General features: G+C 35.1%; 1 protein-coding gene across 6 annotated transcripts in view; it reads left to right on the plus strand.

Annotated features, from left to right (window-relative positions):
- Window positions 1-20136, plus strand: part of RACGAP1 (Rac GTPase activating protein 1) — a 284478-nt gene extending 264342 nt beyond the window's left edge. For all 6 annotated transcript variants that reach the window (XM_074270412.1, XM_074270413.1, XM_074270411.1 and 3 more), the window contains 15 exons: window positions 7876-8078; window positions 8967-9103; window positions 9968-10037; window positions 10689-10742; window positions 11360-11440; window positions 11951-12068; window positions 12380-12510; window positions 13310-13474; window positions 14602-14697; window positions 14780-14978; window positions 15373-15478; window positions 15659-15791; window positions 16047-16173; window positions 16628-16736; window positions 19921-20136. In XM_074270412.1, coding sequence (XP_074126513.1) covers window positions 7876-8078; window positions 8967-9103; window positions 9968-10037; window positions 10689-10742; window positions 11360-11440; window positions 11951-12068; window positions 12380-12510; window positions 13310-13474; window positions 14602-14697; window positions 14780-14978; window positions 15373-15478; window positions 15659-15791; window positions 16047-16173; window positions 16628-16736; window positions 19921-19996 — 1805 coding nt within the window. In that variant the 3' untranslated portion in view covers window positions 19997-20136. The remainder of the gene's footprint in view (window positions 1-7875; window positions 8079-8966; window positions 9104-9967; window positions 10038-10688; window positions 10743-11359; window positions 11441-11950; window positions 12069-12379; window positions 12511-13309; window positions 13475-14601; window positions 14698-14779; window positions 14979-15372; window positions 15479-15658; window positions 15792-16046; window positions 16174-16627; window positions 16737-19920) is intronic.
- Window positions 20137-22377: the final 2241 nt, after the last annotated feature.

The following is a 22377-nucleotide window of genomic DNA, read 5'->3' on the forward strand; positions in this document are numbered from 1 at the left end:
GCCCTACCAGTTCATTGGAATTGGCATTGGTTTGCCTTACTCCAACTCAGAGTACAGACTGGCTTTAGATCTCTTTGGGGGAATAACTTCCCTAACTGTACTCGTCACTGCCTATGAGAACTTGTTTGCCCAAGCTTTCTCTGGTTTCCCTGATGAGACATCCTTTTATCTGCATTTGTTTCAGATATCTTTTTGTGAAGTTTTGGATTGGCTGGAGGAATTTATGCTTCTCTCCCCCTTCCCAGATTCCTTTTTCATTCATCTTTTTGTGTCCTTTTGCAGATATTTGTTGGAATTTATATAGGAGAAATGGACTTCTCTCTTATTTTTTCCACATTATCTTAATTGAAAATGTCATATTTTTTATTCCTTCCCCTTAAAATACAACATTTTTTTTCTTTTTATTAATTGTAGTTTTTATTTACCAGATATATGCATGGGTAATTTTACAGCATTGATAATTGCCAAACCTTTTGTTCCAATTTTTTCCCTTCTCCCCCCCCCCCCACCCCAGATGGCAGGTTGACCAATAACATGTTAAATATGTTAAAGTAAGACATTCAATGTTCTTGGATAGGCCGAGCGAATATAATAAAGATGACAATACTCCCCAAACTAATCTATTTATTTAGTGCTATACCAATCAGACTCCCAAGAAACTATTTTAATGACCTAGAAAAAATAACAACAAAATTCATATGGAAGAATAAAAGGTCGAGAATTGCAAGGGAACTAATGAAAAAAAAGTCAGAGGAAGGTGGTCTAAGTGTACCTGATTTAAAGCTATATTATAAAGCAACAGTCACCAAAACCATTTGGTATTGGCTAAGAAATAGACTAGTTGATCAGTGGCATAGGTTAGGATCACAGGACAAGATAGTGAATAAAAATAGCAATCTAATCTTTGACAAACCCAAAGATCCCAAATTTTGGGATAAGAATTCATTATTTGACAAAAACTGCTGGGAAAACTGGAAATTAGTATGGCAGAAACTAGGCATGGACCCACATTTAACACCACATACTAAGATTAGATCAAAATGGGTCCAAGATTTAGGCATAAAGAACGAAATCATAAATAAATTGGAGGAACATGGGATGGTTTACCTCTCAGACTTGTGGAGGAGGAAGGAGTTTGTGTCCAAGGGAGAACTAGAGACCATTATTGATCACAAAATAGAACATTTTGATTACACCAAATTAAAAAGTTTCTGCACAAACAAAACTAATGCAAACAAGATTAGAAGGGAAGTAACAAATTGGGAAAAAATTTTTACAGTTAAAGGTTCTGATAAAGGCCTCATCTCCAAAATATACAGAGAATTGACTTTAATTTATAAGAAATCAAGCCATTCTCCAATTGATAAATGGTCAAGGGATATGAACAGACAATTTTCAGATGATGAAATTAAAACTATTTCCACTCATATGAAAGAGTGTTCCAAATCACTATTGATCAGAGAAATGCAAATTAAGACAACTCTGAGGTATCATTACACACCTGTCAGATTGGCTAAGATGACAGGAACAAATAACGATGAATGTTGGAGGGGCTGTGGGAAAACTGGGACACTGATGCATTGTTGGTGGAGTTGTGAAAGAATCCAACCATTCTGGAGAGCAATCTGGAATTATGCCCAAAAAGTTATCAAAATGTGCATACCCTTTGACCCAGCCATACTACTACTGGGCTTATACCCCAAGGAACTACTAGAGAAGGGAAAGGGTCCTGTATGTGCCAAAATGTTTGTGGCAGCCCTTTTCATAGTGGCTAGAAGCTGGAAGATGAATGGTTGTCCATCAATTGGAGAATGGTTGGGTAAACTATGGTATATGAATGTTATGGAATATTATTGTTCTATAAGAAATGACCAACAGGAGAAATACAGAGAGGCTTGGAGAGACTTACATCAACTGATGCTGAGTGAAACGAGCAGAACCAGAAGATCATTATACACTTCAACAATGATACTGTACGAGGATGTATGCTGATGGAAGTGGATTTCTTCAACATAGAGAAGATCTAATCCAATTCCAATTGATTAATGATGGACAGAACCAGCTACATCCAGAAAAGGAACACTGGGAAATGAATGTAAACTGTTATTTTTACCTTCTGAATCCAATTCTTCCTGTGCAACAAAAAATTCGGTTCTACACACATATATTGTATCTAAATTATACTGTAATATATTTAACATATATAAGACTGCTTGCCATCTGGGGGAGGGGGTTGGGGGAGGAAGGGAAAAAATCTGAATAGAAGTAAGTGCAAGGGATAATGTTGTAAAAAATTACCCATGCATATGTACTGTCAAAAAATGTTATAATTATAAAATAAAATAAAAAATTAAAAAAAAAATAAATATGTTAAAGTATAAATTAAATACAATATATGTACACATGTCCAAACAGTTGTTTTGCTGTACAAAAAGAATCGGACTTTGAAATAATGTACAATTAGCCTGTGAAGGAAATAAAAAATGCAAAAGGACAAAATTAGAGGGATTGGGAATTCTATGTAGTGGTTCATAGTCATCTCCCAGAGTTCTTTCAATGGGTGTAGCTGGTTCAGTTCATTACTGCTCTATTGGAATTGATTTAGTTCATCTCATTGTTGAAGATGGCCACATCCATCAGAATTGGTAATCATATAGTATTGTTGTTGAAGTATACAAGGATCTCCTGGTCCTACTCATTTCACCCAGTTAAGTCTCTCCAGGCTTTTCTGAAATCATTCTGTTGGTCATTTCTTACAGAACAATAATATTCATATACCACAATTAATTCAACCATTCTCCAATTGATAGACATCCACTAAGTTTCCAGTTTCTGGCCACTACAAAGAGGGCTGCCACAAACATTCTTGCACATACAAGTCCCTTTCCCTTCTTTAAGATCTCTTTGGGATATAAGCCCAGTAGAAACACTGCTGAGTCAAAGGGTATGCACAGTTTGATAACTTTTTGAGCATAGTTCCAAACTGCTCTCCAGAATGGCTGGATGAAATACAACATTTTTTTAAACAGTAATAAACAATATAAAAACTTCAAGACAAGCAACTGTAGTGTAATCAAGAAAGAACTAACTGGCTTTGGAATGAAGACTTGCATTACAATTGTGTAACTGAGCAGGTTTATATATTCTTTTCAGTACTCCCCAAATAACTTTCTGAAAGTTAACTTTCACGGACTTCTTGGTGATCTGGTAATAACTGTGAACTCTCTTTTTTAAAAATTCATAATTTAAAAAAAATGATAAATTTATTTATAGTTGAGTGAAAGTAAAGATTTTTGAGGGCAGATAGGTGGTGGAGCAGCAGCCCTGTAGTCAGGAGGACCTGAATTCAAATCTGCCCTCAGACACTTAACACTTCCTGGCTGTGTAACCCTGGGCAAGTCATTGCCTCTGCAAAAAAAGAAAAGAAAAGATATTTTTACCCCTCATCCAAGTTGATAGGATTCCCTGAAATTTGTGAACTTCCAGTTAAGAATTCCTTTGCTCTAAAACCTTAAAATTGCAGAGCACATACTAACCTATGGTGACAAACAAACTTTTTCATCGAGTTCCCTTAAATTAAGGAAATTGTAGGTCTGGTTCAGCACTCGTTATCCACCCCAAAAGAAAAAAAAAATTTTTTTTTTATTCTGGATTCTTGAATGCCTTATTAGTAGAACAGGGTCTCCTAAACTGGATAGAAAATAGACCACAGACCTAGTGATGGCACCATATATATTTGTCCAGAGGTAACAGAGGTAAAATTCATCATGGGACTGGCAATAGCAGAGTGAGTTTTTAGGGTACTATGATACTTTTTAAAAAGCTTTTACCAAGGAATATTTACTTCAAAAGCTGAAATCAAAAATATGTAATCTTATTCTCCCAATAAGTAGCAGTCATAATCTACCTACTCTATCCTTATATCACCCTAGTCTCTGGGGAGAAGGAGCTTAATTTTATTCTGATTCCAAAATCACTATGACTTCCCAATCCAATATGGATCACTTCTGGGATTAAAACTGAAAAATATAAATGATACACAATAGAAACAGAAATCTTGGAGCCAAACAAGAAAAGAGGAGAGGGAACAAAGGAAAGAAGGCCTATCCCCTTTCACCAATTTAGTTCATGGAACTTGTGCAGTGGATGCATGGTGATCTTCATCCTCTGCACAAATCAGGAAATAGTAAAGGAGAAAAATGGCCACCTCAATTCTTGGAGAGGTCTTATCTGCAGTAGTGGATAGCCTTTCACATTTATCTAAATTACCAATTCCTTGAGATTATAAATAAATTAGAAGAACATAGGATAGTTTACCTCTCAGACATGTGGAGGAGAAAGGAATTTGTGACCAAAGAAGAACTAGAGAGCATTATTGATCACAAAATAGAAAAATTTGATTATATTAAGTTAGAAAGTTTATACAAACAAAACTAATGCAGACAAGATTAGAAGAGAAGCAATATACTGGGAAAACATTTTTACAGTCAAAGGTTCTTATAAAAGCCTCATTTCCAAACTATATAGAGAATTGACTCAAATTTATAAGAAATAATCCATTCTCCAATTGACATTGTCAAAGGATATGAACAATTTTCAGATGAAGAAATTGAAACTATTTCTAGTCATATGAAAAGTTGTTCCAAATCATTATTGATCAGAGAAATGCAAATTAAGACAACTCTGAGATACACACTCTCAGATTGGCTAAGATGACAGGAAAAGATAATGCAGAATGTTGGTGGGGATATGAGAAAACTGGGACACTGATACATTGTTGGTGGAATTGTGAACATATCCAACCATTCTGGAGAGCAATTTGGAACTATGCTCAAAAAGTTATCAAACTGTACATACTTTTTGATCCAGCAGTGTTACTTACTACTGGGCTTATATCCCAAGGAGATCTTGAATAAGGAAAAGGGACCCGTATGTGCAAAAATGTTTGTGGCAGCCCTTTTTGTAGTGGCTAGAAACTGGAAACTGAGTGAATGCCCATCAATTGGAGAATGGCTGAGTAAATTATGTATATGAATGTTATGGAATATAATAATGATTTCAGAAAGGCCTGGAGACTTACATGAATTGATGCTAAGTGAAATGAGCAGAACCAGGAAATCATTATACACTTAAAGAACAATACTATATAATGATCATTTCTGATGGATGTGGCTCTCTTCAACAATGAGAGGATCCAAGCCAGTTCCAATTGTTCAGTAATGAAGAGAATCAACTACACTCAGAGAGAGAATTATGAAAAATGAATGTGGACCACAACATAACATTTCCACTCTTTATGTTGTTGTTTGTTTGCATTTTTGATTTTTTTTTTTATCTTCTTTCTAGATCTGATCTTTCTTGTGCAGCAAGATAAATGTATAAATATGTAAACATATTGTATTTAACATCTATTTTAACATATTTAACATGTATTGGACTACTTGTCATCTAGGGGAAGAGTGGGGGGAAATTGGAACAGAAGGTTTTGCAGGGGCCAGTGTTGAAATATTACCCATGCATATATTTTGTAAATAAAAAAGTATAATTTTTAAAAATTACCAATTCTTGAAATAAAAAAATCAAACTTAGTAGATACTTTTTGAATTTAATTTGAATAATTAATGAAATGACTAACATACTTTTTCCATTAATTTTTGCTTTTATTCTTGGAATGAGTCAAGGACTGAACCTATGATTTGATTGTGTAAGGAACTCAGGTGAGGATTCTCCATTTATGAAGGCAGGTTGACATGTTCTTAGTCTCAAAAGTTGCCTAGCATGCTGAGATTAAATAGACTTGGTCTTTTTATCAGTGGTAGGACTTGAACCCATAACTTGAATTCCTCTCCACGCCTTCCCTTTTTTTGAAATTACCTTTCATTTACATTATATGTATCTGATATGTAACTAGTTGGTTACATGTTGTCCTCTCCATTAGAATGTAAGCTCTTTGAAAGCAAAGACTTTTATTTGGTTTTTACTCCTTTGTACTTTGCACAAGGCTTGGCACAAGTATCCATTATTGCTGTTATTTGTTTCATCATATCTGACTCTTTGCGACTTTATTTGGGGTTTTCTTGGCAAAGGTGCTGGAGGGTTTGCTATTTCCTTTTCCAGCTCATTTTATAGATGAGGAACTGAGAAAAACAGTGCCTCTTGACTTGCCCAAGGTCACATAGTTAGGAAGTGTTTAAGATTGGATTTGCTATCAGTTCTTCCTGAATCCAGGCCCAGCACTCATCCTTTGTATAAATACTTAATAAATACTTATCTGTTTTCAGGGTTAGCTTTCTATCCATTATGCCAGGGTTTAGAAATATATCCTGGTTTGTCATTTTTTAAAAGTTTGACATTTTGTGAAATATTTCCAAATGAATGTATTTAAAATAAGGGATTGTTAAAATTTCTTTAGGTTTCTTAGATTTAAAAAAATATTTTATTAATCCTGTTTTCCCATTTCTGTTACTTCTAATAATTTATTTAGTACTGTCCTACCAGAATCTTTCTAACAATGAAATAATGCAGTTAAGCCAGACACACACATCCAACAGACTGATAACATATGCTTCATTTTATACCTTTAGTCTACAATTACAGTACTACTACTACTTTGCTGAGAGAAGGGAAATCTTTTACCTTCATTCCTCTGAAGATTGGTCTGATGTCCTATATAACCTGTTTTTCTTTGTTTTTGTCATTATTTTATTCTTGCTTTTGTTTGCCATGCTATCATTAACCTTTTACAAATCTTCCCTAGTTTCTTTTTTGTGTATGATAATCTGTTATTTGTGTACCATATACATATTCATGTACCACAATTTGCTCAGCCATTCTCCAGTTAATGAATAACCATTGTGTGCACTTGTTTTCTATTACATAAACCTCCATACTTCCAAGTTTAATTTGGCTTACAGTGTTTCTGAGAACATGCTATTAGTCTGTAATACGGCTTAATTTCAATCATAAAATTTCACACATTGGCAAATTGACCAATGCCAGAACTGCATGTGTGAATTTTCATTATGGAGTAGTGATTCAATGTAGGTTTGAGGTTAACTATAAAACAAATGTTTCAAGTGAAATATAGATGAATAGTTCTTAACTATAAAGTAACTAAGAAGTAATGCATTAGTCTTTTGGCCACATAGGTACTTACTGTCGCCTAAATTTAGGTACTTCCTTCTTTCAGGCTTTCAGAGAAATTCCATGTCCTCCCATCCATGATTTACCAAAAATAGGTAGAATCTTCTATAACTTTACAATTGACCGTTTATATACCCTTCAGGGTAGTGTTAAACAGCTAAAGCAAATTGGCTTTTTACTTACAAATCAATATTTGTATAATTATCTAGCTAAGTGGAATTGCAGGTCTAGACATATATAACAATTAATCTATATTTACTGGAGCATATTACAGCAGTTACATTTGAATGTGCTGTTCAGTGTCTCCCTGGTGCAGCAATGCATGACTGTAAAAGAGTGTTTTTGTTTTATAGCTGTAACTGTCCTGGTATATGACAGATGCCCCAAAGGTGTTTTTTTTTGATTGCATTCTCTTCAAGATCTTTAGTGTCACATCTGGAGCCAGATGACTAATGAGTAGCTTATTCTGTAACATATGTCACTGGCCAAAGAAAAAGTGGCCTATCAAAACAGGAACCTCTCCTTATGAAATATGTAAGACCCTCAAATATGGAAGAGTATGGAGCAAAGAGCTTCCATCCAAAATGTATAGTTGGAACTAGATTGTTTTCAGCTGGATTTGCTCATGGTTCAGCTGGTCTTTTAATGATTCATTTAGAATAAATCTAATTGTTGGACTTGTTTATCAGAGTTTATTCTCTTTGAATTATTGATGTTTTTCCTTTTCCTCAGAATTTATCCAGTTGGCAAAGAATTTTGAAGACTTTCGCAAGAAATGGCAAAGGACAGAGCATGAATTAGGAAGATACAAGGATCTTTTAATGAAAGCAGAGACAGAACGTAGCGCTCTGGATGTGAAACTGAAGCATGCACGAAATCAGGTAGATGTGGAGATCAAACGGAGACAACGAGCAGAAGCTGACTGCGAAAAGCTGGTGTGTATTGTTTCTTGAGTTATAACTCTTACTAGCAACCAAGACAGGATCCTTTCCAGTGCATCTTGTGATGAACTGGAAATGTCAACCTTTTGCATGGGAGGTCTCCAAGCTTTCTGCAAAGGATTTTTTCGATTTACATAGTCTGGCATGAGCTGTTGGCTCTCCATTTATATGTTCTAAACATTGTAGATGCCTCCTATGGTTATCTCTCTAATTATTTGGTGACTATAATAGAGAAGAGTATATTATAAGGCTTTCTGCATCATTATTCTCTGTTCCAGAACAAAGAATTAGGATTATTCAAACAGTTGAACAGTGTGATTGACAGAGCACTAGCATTTTGATATACTAGGATGGGTTATTGTACAGTAGTGCAATGTCAGGTTTCAGGTAGGAAGCCCTAATCCATCTTGGTTCAATGGTTGAGATGCCTGGGTAAATTCAAATTGCTTGGTTCCACTGTGTTACAGGTTTTTATCCATTTTAAATTCATCTTGCTCCACCATTTAGAAAAGTAGATGGGTGCCAGTGTTGACCTGTAGGAAAAAAACAACAATTGTCCCATAAGATGTTGCTGAAATATTTGCTATGACAAATCTATTTTAAGGCCCTCATTTCAAAATACTTCTTTCATATTAGCAGTGTAATCCAGAAGTCTTATAGCAGAAACCCCACTAATTGAAATAGAGGTTTTTTTTAATACTCAGGAACTGAAAACAATCTAGGCTTGATGTGAATTAATATGCTATTGGTGTAGTAGCCTTCCCGAAAGTCTATTTGCATAATGCTGTATTTTAATGTCTTCTGCTCTGCCTGTCCCATAAATCTGAGGTGAAGCTTTCTCCCCTGGCTAGTTATGATGTTTTACTCTGCTGTGGTCTATAGGAACGACAGATTCAGCTGATTCGGGAGCTGCTCATGTGTGATGCATCTGGCAGTATTCAACTAAGTGAGGAACAAAAATCAGCTCTGGCTTTCCTCAACAGGGGCCAGCAATCCAGCGGCAATGCTGGGAACAAAAGGTGGGGGAACAGCATCTGTTGTTGTTTGATCAGGAACAATACAGCTGTCCGAAGTTCTTATTATCTGAACTTGTGAATATTCTGCTTCTGGAGTGTGTGCTGAATAAAGCAGGAAAAATGAGAAGAGGAGGGTGGGAAATGAAGGCTTGGAGGGCCAGCCTTTTATCTCTTTGTATGACTTTGTCTTGCCACTGGTAAAATTTTGATGTTGGGACTAAATTGCACATAAATAAGTAATTCTGCACATTGTTAAGAAACCTATAGTGGAAGTGGCAGTTCAGGAATCTTTTGTGTTTATCCTCCAAAGATTTATTGTAGCTTTTTTGGTTTAGAAAGTGTCTAAGCTGTGAGCTTAGGCCAGGCAATTCTAGTTCAGCTAATTCACCATTTAAATAGTGTCAACCAGGATTTAATTTAACATCCAGTAAAATAAATGCAAAGATCAGAGCTTTAGGTACTATTGTGTTGTAGGGCCCAGTTGTCTTAAGTAGAGATAGTTATAACTAAAAACATATGAGTATAATTTCTTAGAAAACTAGTGCTAGGGTAAATCTGTGTTACATTGAGCACAGCTTCATTTTAGAGCAATTTAAATTTCATTCTTTCACTTGCCACAGATTTTGAGTTGCCTGTGGTAGAAACACAGCTTGGAAGGTGGAGCATTCTACTCTTGTCTGCAACTGGGAGCAAGCTTTGTAAGCCCTTTAAAGTAAAAAAATCACAGCCAGGCTTTGCCCTTGTAGTTGTTTCCATATGAAACAGACTGCTCTGTATGTAGTATGACCTGATCAGTGGAACTCACTGAGCTTAGAATTTACCTTCTGCTGCCTTCTGTGACTAATACTCTGTTGTTTCACTTTTTAGACTGTCAACCATTGATGAGTCGGGTTCCATTTTATCAGATATCAGCTTTGACAAGACTGATGAATCCCTGGTAATGAAGCTTTGATAAAGCTCTGAAAAGTCTCCATTTCTCTTCTCCCTTTAGATTTTTTCCTTCCCTTTCTCCTTCCCTCTTCCCCTTCTCTCCCCCTCTTTCCTTCTCTGTTTTCTCTCTCTCCCCTTTCCTTCCCCTTCCCATCCCCATCTTCCCCCCACCCCACACCAAGCACATAGAGGCAACACTCCCTTCCTTTGCTGTCTTGGTATTTCATTGGTTACTATACTCTGAATTCTGACAGAGCAATTTAAAATGTCTTTCTATCACCTGTATTTTCACTCTCAAACACCTGTTTAAGAGACTTTCTTTCTGAAAGAAAGAATGCACAGTTCAGAATTCAGCATTGAAATATTAATTTCCTAATTAATGTCCTAATTAATCAAGGCCTCAACTAACAAATTTCAGTGAAATGGCAAACCACCCCAACGTGGGCAGTATGGTCCATGGAATGATGAAGAGTCTGACACAACAATAAAGATATGTAGTGTGTTTTGGCTGTAGAGTTTAATTTGAAGTTTGTTCCCTATTGAATCTGTAAGCAAGTTGGGTTGGGACAAAAAGTTTTCTAGAAACTTGGATGGGGGGGGTCAATGCAGGCCTAACAAAAAAATTTTTTTTTTAATATGATAATTTGGTTTCCAACAGGATTGGGATTCTTCTATGGTGAAGACCTTAAGGTTGAAGAAGAGAGAAAAGAGGGTATGTTGGGTTCTTTGCAAAGGAAGTAGAAAAGTTACAACATGAAATTCAGCTGCAATGTCAATTCCTAATGTACTGGGCCTGTTTGGCCTTAAGGGAGCTAGGGGAGGAGTGGGGAGAGGGAGTATGAAATACAGCATCATTAAATTGTGGTTTGTTCTATCAGTGAATGACCAGGTCCCAGCCCTATTTTCTGGCCTGGATTTTAATCAGTTTCCATTTTTAGAAAACAATATAATTTATGCCTGCTATCAGTTGCCATGTTAATTTTTATGTAAAACATTTTGCTGCCCTAAGAAAAGCTCCAAGTAGAAGAGTTAGTGTGAGAGTGTGTGTGTGTGTGTGTGTGTGTGTGTGTGTATTTTCATTCATTTCAATTGTCATTTACATTCTCAAAGCTTACTCATATAGTTCAGGACACTGAAGCCATTTTATGTGAATATATCTTAAACACAGAAATGAAAGAGGGCATATTTTGCTTTCTCCTCCTTTGTCTTCTACTTTAATCCTCCCACCCCAAGTCCCTAGTTACTTGATAAAGATTTGTCAGTTTAGTCCTTTTATCTCAAAAGGCTACTGCTCTATCCTAACATTATCGTTCTTTGTCCCATCTCTAGCGTTCTAACAGTCGACAGTTTATAGAAGGTCCACCAGGACCAATAAAGAAAACCCGTTCCATTGGTTCTACAATAGACCAGGTAAGAACACTACAGCTGAGACAATTGTGGTTATGAACATCAAGATTTTTGTCCTCTATCACTGAAAATTCCTAGTGTCAATAATGCAGTGTTATCATTTGAGATCTGGTTGATGGAGCAAAATTTTTCTTTCTTTTTTTCTGAGGCTGGGGTTAAGTGACTTGCCCAGGGTCACACAGCTAGGATCAAATTTGAACTCGGGTCCTCCTGAATTTAAGGCTGCGCCACCTAGCTGCCCTGCAAAATTTTTCTATGCAATATAATTGTAACAACTGCCATTTCCTTGATGAACTGAATTACTCCACATCTAATTTGAGCAATTTTAGCCATATAATTTGATTCTAAATGGCTTAGGTATATATTATTATTACCAAATTTTGTAAACATAGAAAAAACCCATTTGGTACAAATTATCATGAGCCAAAAAGTTTATGTAGGGAGAAATTTCATACTCTGCTGTTTTGTCTCTTGCAGTATATTTGGCCCCTCTCATTGATTCCTTTCTTTTAGGGGAATGAATCCATAGTTGCAAAAACTACAGTCACTGTTCCAAATGATGGTGGCCCTATTGAAGCAATATCCACTATTGAAACTGTGCCCCATTGGACAAGGAATCGGAGGAAAACAGGTCATTTTGGTTTATAGCTAACAATGCTTATGTAAGAAAATAGTAAAATTGGAGTCATGTTCTTAGAATAAACTTGCCAGGATGTGTTGAAGTTTCTTGCTGATCCATGAAGAAAAATAGAACATACTGACTTAAGCTTTCAGTCATTAGCTATGACATTTATTATTGGCTTTATGTCTTTGACTTACCTTGAAGATAGGCCCTTTTACTAGTGATAGTTGCAAATTAGATCATGCTTCTTAAGTCCCTGTGAATAATTAGCATAGACCAAAGAGCATGAAGTCTGAGTTGTTTATTTTGGTGTTTTTTAGGCACTTTACAACCTTGGAATAGTGACTCTACACTGGCTAGCAGGAATGTGGAGTCCAGGCCAGAGACTGACAGTTCAAGTACTCCACAAAGTAATGGAGGCATGCGCTTGCATGAATTTGTTTCTAAGACGGTAAGTCTATGAATGTCTATAAGAAGAAACTTTTGGTTTGCACTTTAATGATTTTTACTTTATATTTGTGTAATGTTTTCATATGTCCTCTTATTTAATCTTCACTGTAGCTAAACCATTTAATGAGGTCCAGAAGGTTTAAGTCCCAGTATCACACAGTTTAATAAGTGGAATAACTAGTTTTGGGGCCCAGGCCTTTTTGCTCTTTAAAATATTTCATTGTGTTCTTTCTTAGAGCTTGCACCATGTTTTTTTTTTTTTGTTTTGTTTTGTTTTTTTATCCCTTGTAGTATAGTGAAACAAGAAATTAATATATTGGTTTTGTTTGAAAATATATGTCTTATTCTGCTTTTTTTTTGTTAGTATTCCACGTTTCTGATTTAAATAACATTGGTTATTGTGTTGATTATAGTTCTTTTTTTAATAGTATTTTTATTGTTTCAAGTAAATACAAAGAGAGTTTTCAACATTCATCTTTGCAGAAGCCTTTTTTCCAAATTTTTCTCCCTCTCCTTCTTCCTTCACCTTCTGCAAGACAGCAAGCAATCCGATGTAGGTTAATTCTAAACATATTTCCATGTTCGTCAGGTCATAGTTCATAAGTCTTTTACATACACTTGTTAGCTTTTTAAAAATTGTATCTTTATTATTTAAATTATTCTTCTGGTTCTTACTTGAACTCTTGATCAGTTCATGCAAGCCTTTCCAGATTTTTCTAAATCTGTTACTTTACATATCATTCTTCCTGTTTTTTCTTTTAGTTTTCATGATTTTTCCTCTGTGCCTATTCTTTTTCTAGGTTATTAAACCAGAGTCATGTGTTCCTTGTGGAAAGAGGATAAAGTTTGGAAAATTGTCCCTAAAGTGCCGAGATTGTCGAGTAGTGGCTCATCCAGAATGCCGGGATCGTTGTCCCCTTCCTTGCATTCCTACACTGACGGGCACGCCTGTCAGAATAGGAGAGGTATAATTTACTTTGGGAAATATTCATTCCTTATACATATACACTCTGTATAGTCATTGAAGCAGTTGAGAGATTTCATAGAATCATACAGAATTATATGATTATATTGAATTATGTGATTTGTCTTCTGAATGTACTAATTAGGACTAAAAAAACTTTTAGCAAAATCTTTGGTTTTTATTATCATATATATTATTTATTAAAAAGAAAAAATGTTGAAAAGAAAAAACCTTTCAAAAACTCTTGGTTTTGGCATTTTGTAAGGTTTCTTGCCATTATTCAGAAACTAAGAGTAGAACAATTTTGATATAAGAAGTGATTTGCTGATAATTAAAGCTATCTAATAGATTGGATTATCACAGAAAGTAATAGGTTATTCCTCATTATAGGTCTCTAATTAAAGACTGAAAGACTACTTGATAGTAATATAATAGAGAATATTTTATACAGGTAAAGATTTGACCTCAGAGGTCCCTTCCAACTCTTGAAAATTGTTATTCTTTAAAATTGGGGGGGAGGGAGACTCAGAGTAATATGAGGCCATGTTGGAGTGTGAAGCTATTGATTCTATGAGTTTCTCTCAAGATGCTTAGCAAATGTGCATCTGTCAGAGCTTCTCATTTATAGATTCACTAGATTTCTTAGTTCCTTGGTGTTGATTAGTTCTTTGCAATCTTATTAAGCTTAATTAGTTTTAATTGTATATAGAAACTCCATAGTCAGGAATGTTTGGTAGAATTGCTCCTTCTTTGCTAGAATACTCTTTCTTTGCATTGACCCTTTTCAGTACTCTTATCTTCTTCTTGACTATTAACAAAACATTTACCTGTTTTTGACCAATAAATAGCACTAGAAGGATATGGAATAGATAGGTCTCTTTGGGAAGTATACATACATACTCATATATACCTTTCAGTATGCAAACAGATCCACACGTAAAATATAATACATAGATATGTACATACATACCTGTCTAATACATACTTTTGGGGATATGATACACAATAATCTAACCTAAGTCAGAATCTTCTAAAGATGATTAAGTGTGCAAAATTATCAGGCTATATCTGCTAGTCTGAGTGCTGTGAAGCATAATTATAAGTTTTCTTTTTTCTTTTTTTTTAAAGGGAACTCTAGCAGATTTTGTGTCCCTGACTTCACCAATGATCCCCTCCATTATTGTTCATTGTGTAAATGAGATTGAACAACGGGGGTTGAATGAGGTAAGATTTAGAGGCAGGAGTCGGGATTGTGGTTGCATTTTGCAAATAGAACTTTCTTCAATCGAGGGTCTTCTGATTATAGGCAGGTCTCTATAGGATCTCAGGTTGTGACCGGACAGTAAAAGAACTGAAAGAAAAGTTCCTTCGATCAAAAACTGTGCCTCTTCTCAGTAAAGTAGATGATATCCATGCTATATGTGGCCTTCTTAAAGACTTCCTTCGGAACCTCAAGGAACCTCTTCTGACCTTTCGGTTAAATAAGACCTTTATGGAAGCAGCAGGTAAGGACTGATCTGAGGAGAAAGCTGTTTTTTGTGATGGCTTTTGTTTCAGGTATTTAATGTTATTAGGAGAAAAAAAAAATCTGCAAATGTTTAGTTCTTAAAGATTTTTTTGAGTACCTTCATAGTTGACATCACTGCAATAATATGTGTGGTCTTAGATCATGAGCAAAGTACTTTCTTAACTAAAGAGCTGATTTTTTTTTTAAAGTTCTGACTTCTAATATTGAGCTGTTGGTCAGTATCCTGTTTGTTAATGGAACTTGAGGCTGATGTAGCCATGAACCTAATCAAAAATGTACTATATAGATGAGCTTTTTAGTCAATAACCCAGATACCTGCTGTCAGGGGAAAAGAGCCTTTAGGCTTTTGAGTATTTTCTTTTCATTTATAGAACTCACAGATGAGGATAACAGCATAGCTGCCATGTACCAGGCTATTGGTGAACTCCCCCAGGCCAACAGAGATACATTAGCTTTTCTCATGATACATTTACAGAGGTCAGTATAAATGTTTCTTTGATAACATCTGTCTCTGGAGGTTATAGAATTTACAATTGGAAAGATTCCAGACTGACTGATGTGGGGAATTCTAATTTATTTTTAGTTGGGATCTATATTTTGTGATATTTCTATAAGAGACATAACATACTTTCTGGCTTAACATTTTCTTTGGTCTAGAGTTGCTCAGAGCTCCAGCACTAAAATGGATGTTGCCAATTTGGCCAAAGTCTTTGGTCCTACAATAGTTGCTCATGCAGTACCTAATCCTGATCCTATGACAATACTCCAGGATACCAAACGCCAGCCCAAGGTAATGGGGAACATGATGTTCCTAAAAATCTATATCACATGATAAACTAGCTGTGGGTGGGTTTTACTGTAATAGTTCTCAAAGGATATACAACAAATTATCCAAATATTCACAGGCATATGTGAATGTTCAGATGTCTTAACTATCTAACAGATTCCTCATCACAGATAATAATACTGTGTCAGGACTTAAAAAGGGGGAAAACATTATTTTTGAGGTGTTTAGGAAATGATCTCTAGGTGTTGGCATTTTCAGGTGGTAGAACGCCTACTTTCTCTGCCACTGGACTATTGGAGTCGGTTCATGATGGTAGAACAGGAAAACATTGACCCAATCAGAAACTCCAATGCTTTTTCTACACCACAGACGCCAGATGTTAAAGGTAAAGAGCTCGGGGCAGATCTTTGTTAAATAAGTGTTCTTCTTGAAGAAGTAATATCTCATTGGATTAAGGCTCATTAGCTTTGGTAATATTCTCTTCCTCTGTTTTCCTTAAAGCTATCTTTTTAATTGCCAGTACTTTTTAGGGGACAATAGATCTTTAATCAAACCTGGGAAAGATAAATAATGCAGGTAAACATCTGTGTTGTTACGAGGTTACTAGAGATGGTAAGTCATTTGTTAAGGTTTTACATATATATATAGGACAAAAAGTATATATTTTCTAAGATTGTGATCTAGAAATACCTGGGTTTTTGAGTTTAGCTCTTTATGATAGTATCCCCAATGAATTTTTTTTTTTTTAAATGAAATTGAACATGGATTATTTTATCTATTTTCTACAATGTTTTTTTTTTCCCCCCCACATGTTGATATTTTTGTTGTTGTTGTTAAAGTGAGTGTATTAGGGCCTCTGACTACTCCTGAGCAGCAGCTCATCAAGACTCCTTCATCCAGTTCACTGTCCCAGAGAGTCCGTTCTACTATCAGTAAGAATACTCCTAAGTAAGTAGGCTTTGACTTCTCAGGGTTTTTAAATGGCTTTTCTTCTGTTGATTAGTCCCTAAGCAAAAGAAAACTTTTGAAATTAAAAAAAAAAAAAATTAGAGGAAAAAAAGGGAGATAACTTTTCAGGCATATCCATATGATGACAGAAGACAAAACTGACCGTTTTGATTATATAAAATTCAAGATTTTGTATGAACAAAATCAGTAGAAAGATGTGAAATAAAAGAAAAACTGTTTCTAAAATATGGTAAATCTGATACCTAAGGTAAACATAGAAAACTCCTTTACCAAATTGCAGGTTTCACCTTCTTTAAACTCCTAGTCTTAATTGCCTAGAACATTGAGAAATTAAATGACTTGACAATCTTCACACAAACCAATATATATCATAGGTAATACTTAAACTTGGTTCTGGGGCTATATCTCATAAATTTAAAAAACAAAATTCTTCATTAGATAACTGGTCAATGAACTTACAAACAATTATTTTTAAAAATTTTTTATTGATACCTTTTGTTGTAATAACACATTTCTTTCTGAATGTATCCCTTTATCTTTCCCTATACTAACCAGCCATTCTTTGTAACAAAGATTTTAAAAGAAGGAAAAAAAAGTTAAGCAACACCTACTAGCATACTGATCGTGTCTTACAGTGTTATGCCTATGGTTTGGTTGTTCATCATTCTCAAAAAGGACCAAAATGACATCACTTTCTTAGAAGTCTAGTGTGTCTGACTGTGGCTGATCAGAACAATGCTCTGTCATAAGCTGGACATAGATGCTCCCTATGGGTGATTTCTTTTATTTCTTGTGAGCTAATTCAATTCTGCCTTGCTTATAGAGCACAGCACCTTCTCTGATGAGGGTACACCATGCTGGGTAGTCCTATATCAGTATCTCCCATGTCATATAATCTGTTCTAAAGTTCTTAAAGAAATACTTTGAGAATATCCTTGTGTTGCTTTTTTCTAACTACCTTGTGAGTGCTTACCCTATGTAAGTTCCCTATAAAATAGTGTTTTTGACAGTTTTCACAATGTTGCCAGCTTCAGTAGAATTTAAATGCTTGGCACTTTAGTTTGAGAAAGGACCTCAATGTCTGATATTTTATAAAATCTTGCCATCTGATCTTTTTTTTTTTCCTAAGAGAATTCTAAGAGAATTTTCCTAATTAAAGTGGTAAATGGTTTAATCACCTCTGAAGATGAAGAAAGAGGGGAGCATTTTTCCAAATCTTTTCCAAGATCAAGCTGGTCATTATAATTGCTCAACCTTCAGAGGTTTTTTGAGGGGAGAGGGGAAGTCATTATTCTTTTTCTGTTTACATTGTTGTAATAAATATTGTCTAAGTTGCTTTCCTGGCTCAGCTTACTTCACCAGGCATCCTTTTGTCTGTCTTAAATGTTTTCCTGAATTCTTCATATCCATCATTTATTACAGTAGTATTCCATCATATTCACATTCATTTTATTTAGCCATTCTTTAATTGATGGGCACACAAAAAGTGCTTCTTTGAATATTTTTGAATATATGGAATCTTTGTCTGGTCTATTTAAGGTACATGCCTATCAGTGGAATCTCTGGGGCAAAGGATACAGTCATTTTAGATATTTTCTTGTCATAGTCCCAAATTCCAGCAAGCATTTATCTAGTACTTGCTCAGTCTTACTCTTCTTAGGACACAGACAAAAATGAAGTAGTTCTTGCCATCAAGAAACTTATATTCATTCTGTCAAGATTCTACTTTGATATAGAGGTTATTTCAAAAATCTTATTGAACTAAGATTTTTGGCGTTTTGGGTATAGTATAACTAGGGTAATTTGGGGGAGAAGAAGCATTAATGCCTGAGGATATAAGGAAAGACTATGCAAGACATGGGTTTTAGAGGAAGAAATTTTCAAAAGAAATGAAAACTAATAACCATATGAAGAAATGCCCCAAATCACTGAAATAGAAAAATAGTAAAGCAAACCACATAACATTCCCATCTAAAAATCCATAGGAGTTCTTTAGCACCAGCAACTACCCATCTATATGTCTTTCTTTATATACATTTATTAGAATAATATATACACATTTAGGATATTCTTGATGATCTTAATTAAAGTATACTCAGCCTCCTTTTCTCCCCTCTCACTTCTTTTTACTTAAAAAAAAAAAAAAAAAAAAAAAGACAAGTGAAATTCCATAATAAAACCCACATATTGGCCATCATACAGTTGAGTAAAAGGTGTAGAGATTAAAGGATCCCACCGTATTTTTTTTTTTAAGTTTTTTTATTTGATAGGGAAAAAAGTCAATACACTGCCTTAAAGGTTCTCCTAAAACAGTTTTTCCTTTGAACACATTAGAAGTTACATAAGATTTCCTGAAAGATATGCCAGAAACCTATTCAAACCTATTATTATTATTATCTTGTAGATATTTTGCCTAGAGTATCATGAAGCAAAGATTCAGTGTAGAATCCAAATTATAAAGGGCCTCTCTAAAGATGTTGAGATCTTCCATTCCACCTATTTCTGTTTGTGGATGATATTGTATTGGTTGTATCATGCCCCAGAATGCTGCAGCAACTTCCAGAGAATCATGATAGAGCATTGAATTTGGAATCAGAAATACTTGGATTTGAATTGATGCAATCATGGGTTCATTTGAATGTAATTTGAATTTTGGTGTTTCTTAGTGCCTTATTTTTGTGTTGTAGTCATCTTGTAATTGTTCTGAGTCTGCAGCAGCATGTTTTTGTGGTAATAAGACTTGAAACTAAGTACTTGATAATTGGGTTATGGCTGAGCAGATTGTGGCATGTGGATGTTATAGAATGTTACTGTATCATATTTGCATGAATGAATTAAGCAGTTACTATGTGTAAGACACTATAAAATGGTCATTTTCCTCCTCTTGATAAAAAAGTGAGTGGGCATGGTCTATATGTATGGAAGTGTTACACACCCTTTTAGACTCAGTCTTTATGGCCATAGGTTTTGTCTTTAACTGTTGAGTTAAGATTCTATGGCAGGAGGTACCCCCACACTGAATAGGTCTGAGCTCATTATGGTATGGCAATGTTGATGTTTTCAGGATTTCTTTAAACATGAACTGTAAACAATCGAGAGGTGAATATATTGTTCAGATTCTTTTGTTGTGTATTTTCTAAATGTAATTTCCATTTTATTTTAGGTTTGGAAGCAAGAGCAAATCTGCTACCACCCTGGGACGCCAAGGCAACTTTTTTGCCTCTCCAATGCTCAAGTGAAGTCTCTCTACCTTTGTTTCTTCCATGGCATTTATGCTCTACAAGAAAGCCCACACCTGTATGCTCTGTTTTGTGGCTCCTATACCTTCTATTACTTTTGTCATTCTCTAGGCTTTTGATTAAACTTAATTGTGCATGGAGTTTTTATTAAAACTTATTAATATATACATATACACATAGATATCCTCAGTTCAAGTAGAAATATTTAATATTGGTAGTTTTTGTTAACTTTTAAGTGAGAGAAGATCTATGCAGAGATGGGAATTAGATGAATTCTTTAGAAAATATTAGGTGATGGTGGTTGTTTTTGGTAAGTTTCCTTATATAGCTTGAATTTAAATGCCCATGAAATGACCCAGCTATCCCAAAGATTTTTTTTTTTTTTTAAGAGCTATTTCCTTGTGGTAGTGGCAAGAATCCCATCTCTTGCAAAACTCACATGTCTTAGAGGAGAGTAAAAACAGGGGAGTGGGGAAGGAAGAGATAAAGGACTATAGGATGCCAGCAAACATAAAATTTCCTTTACCCCACTGTATCTGACTCCATTCTGAACATGGTAGTTTGGTGTGCCAGTTAGAAATATAGTGTGCTTGGCTTAACATGAACTAATTAGCTCTTGATATTAAGTGGGCATAGCCTTGTAAATATACTAAAGCTTATATTTATGTGTGGTACATGACTGGAAGTTTCCATTAGTTGGGGTCAAAGCCAGTCTTTTTAAAAATAAATTTCTGCTAATACTTGACCCTCATCTTATCTAAATAGATCTCATTTCTGGAGGTTGATAAATTTTCTATTGGGTGTCCTGTCTGATGGTCAGGAGAGCAGAATTTAAAAGTATTAGCATAGCTTTATATGACAGAGTAAGCACTGGTCATTTTTTTCTTTGCACTTTGGATGCTGGGATTTGCCCCTGGAACATGTTTTATATCCCTAGGGTTTTTCTTCAAAAGACTTATCCCAATATTTGTAAGAATGGTTTCTTTTGTATCCATATCTCAGAAATTGTACTGACTTTGTCAAATTCGGATATTTTGATAACTTTGAAAAAAGTAAACTGCTTTTTCACTAAGAGCATGGAGTTCGTTTGTTTTCCTGATTCAATTAAAAATTGTTATCTTATTTTTAATAATATCATCTTATTTTTACATCTAATTTATTTCCAAATATATTCCTTTCTTTCCCTTCCTCTATCAATGAACCACCCTTTGTAACAGGCTAAAAAAAGGTTGTTCAACACAATTAACCTTAATTAACATAACACTATTCCACACTTTTCAGATGTCCAATTGGTTATGATTGCATAGCCTTTGATTTGTATTTTTTTCTTGAATGTTTTTTTGCTGATTACACCATGATGTTCATTGTGTTTTTGTTTATAATGCCTCAATTCTATCAGTCTCAACATGAATTCTCCATGTTGTTTTTCAGAAGGCAGTGATACTATACTTGTTTACTACCTCTTTGTTTAATCATTCTCTAGTTGGTCAACTGTTTTGATTCCATTTCTTTGTTACCAAAAATTCAGCTTCTCTGAATTCTGGTAGATGTTACTCTCTTTTTTTCCCCCCTGTCTAAAAGCTTTTTTTTTATAAAAAGGGCTCTTATTGTTCTAAATCTGTTGATGAAATCCAATTTTGTTTTTGCTTCCTATCCCTCCTCCCATTTCCACCATTTAAGTTGTTCATATTTACTTCACTATTTGGCCACAGTAAATTCAAATTTGACCTCTAGATTTGTTCCACGATTGAATTCAGCTTTGCCTTGCTCTTTGGAGGAACACCTTTCATTTTGAAAAGAACAGAAACCTTTGAGCAAATCTTTAGGGGCTGGAGTGGTGCAGATCAAAAAAAGTCTATAATCTTGATGCCTGGAACATCTTTTCTGCTAGAAAGTGACTATGGAGTAAGTTGGGATGATTAACTGAGGGTACCTGCACTTGGAACTCTGGACCAGTGAACAGAATGTATCTGAGATTGAACATAAACAGTTTCAGACTTAATATGTAGCTGTGGAGAAAAGAAGCAGCCTTCTGACTTTCTCCCAGGAGGTGGTAACTCTCACAGCATGAGAGGCATCTGGTTTAGAGAATTGATAACAGACGTGCCCCAGCTCCCTCTTTTAACTCTACTAGTAGTTCGTTCCCCTCCCCCTTCTCATCCTACGGGCTGTCTTTTTTTCTTTTGTCTTAGCTAGCAAAGAGATTTGGCCAGGGTCCATATTTGATGTTCTTGTAGTATTTCCCCAAGGTGCATTTTAAGTCACTAATGTAGAAGGAGTAAATGGATTGTGTAATGTTAGTGAAGGCAAGTCTACCCTATCTAGAAACTGATGGCCCATTAACCAAAAGGGAAATGGACCTGTGTGTCAAATGTTGGCAG

This window comes from Sminthopsis crassicaudata, chromosome 5 (assembly GCF_048593235.1).
Source record: "Sminthopsis crassicaudata isolate SCR6 chromosome 5, ASM4859323v1, whole genome shotgun sequence".
In the NCBI taxonomy this organism is placed as follows: Eukaryota; Metazoa; Chordata; class Mammalia; order Dasyuromorphia; family Dasyuridae; genus Sminthopsis; species Sminthopsis crassicaudata.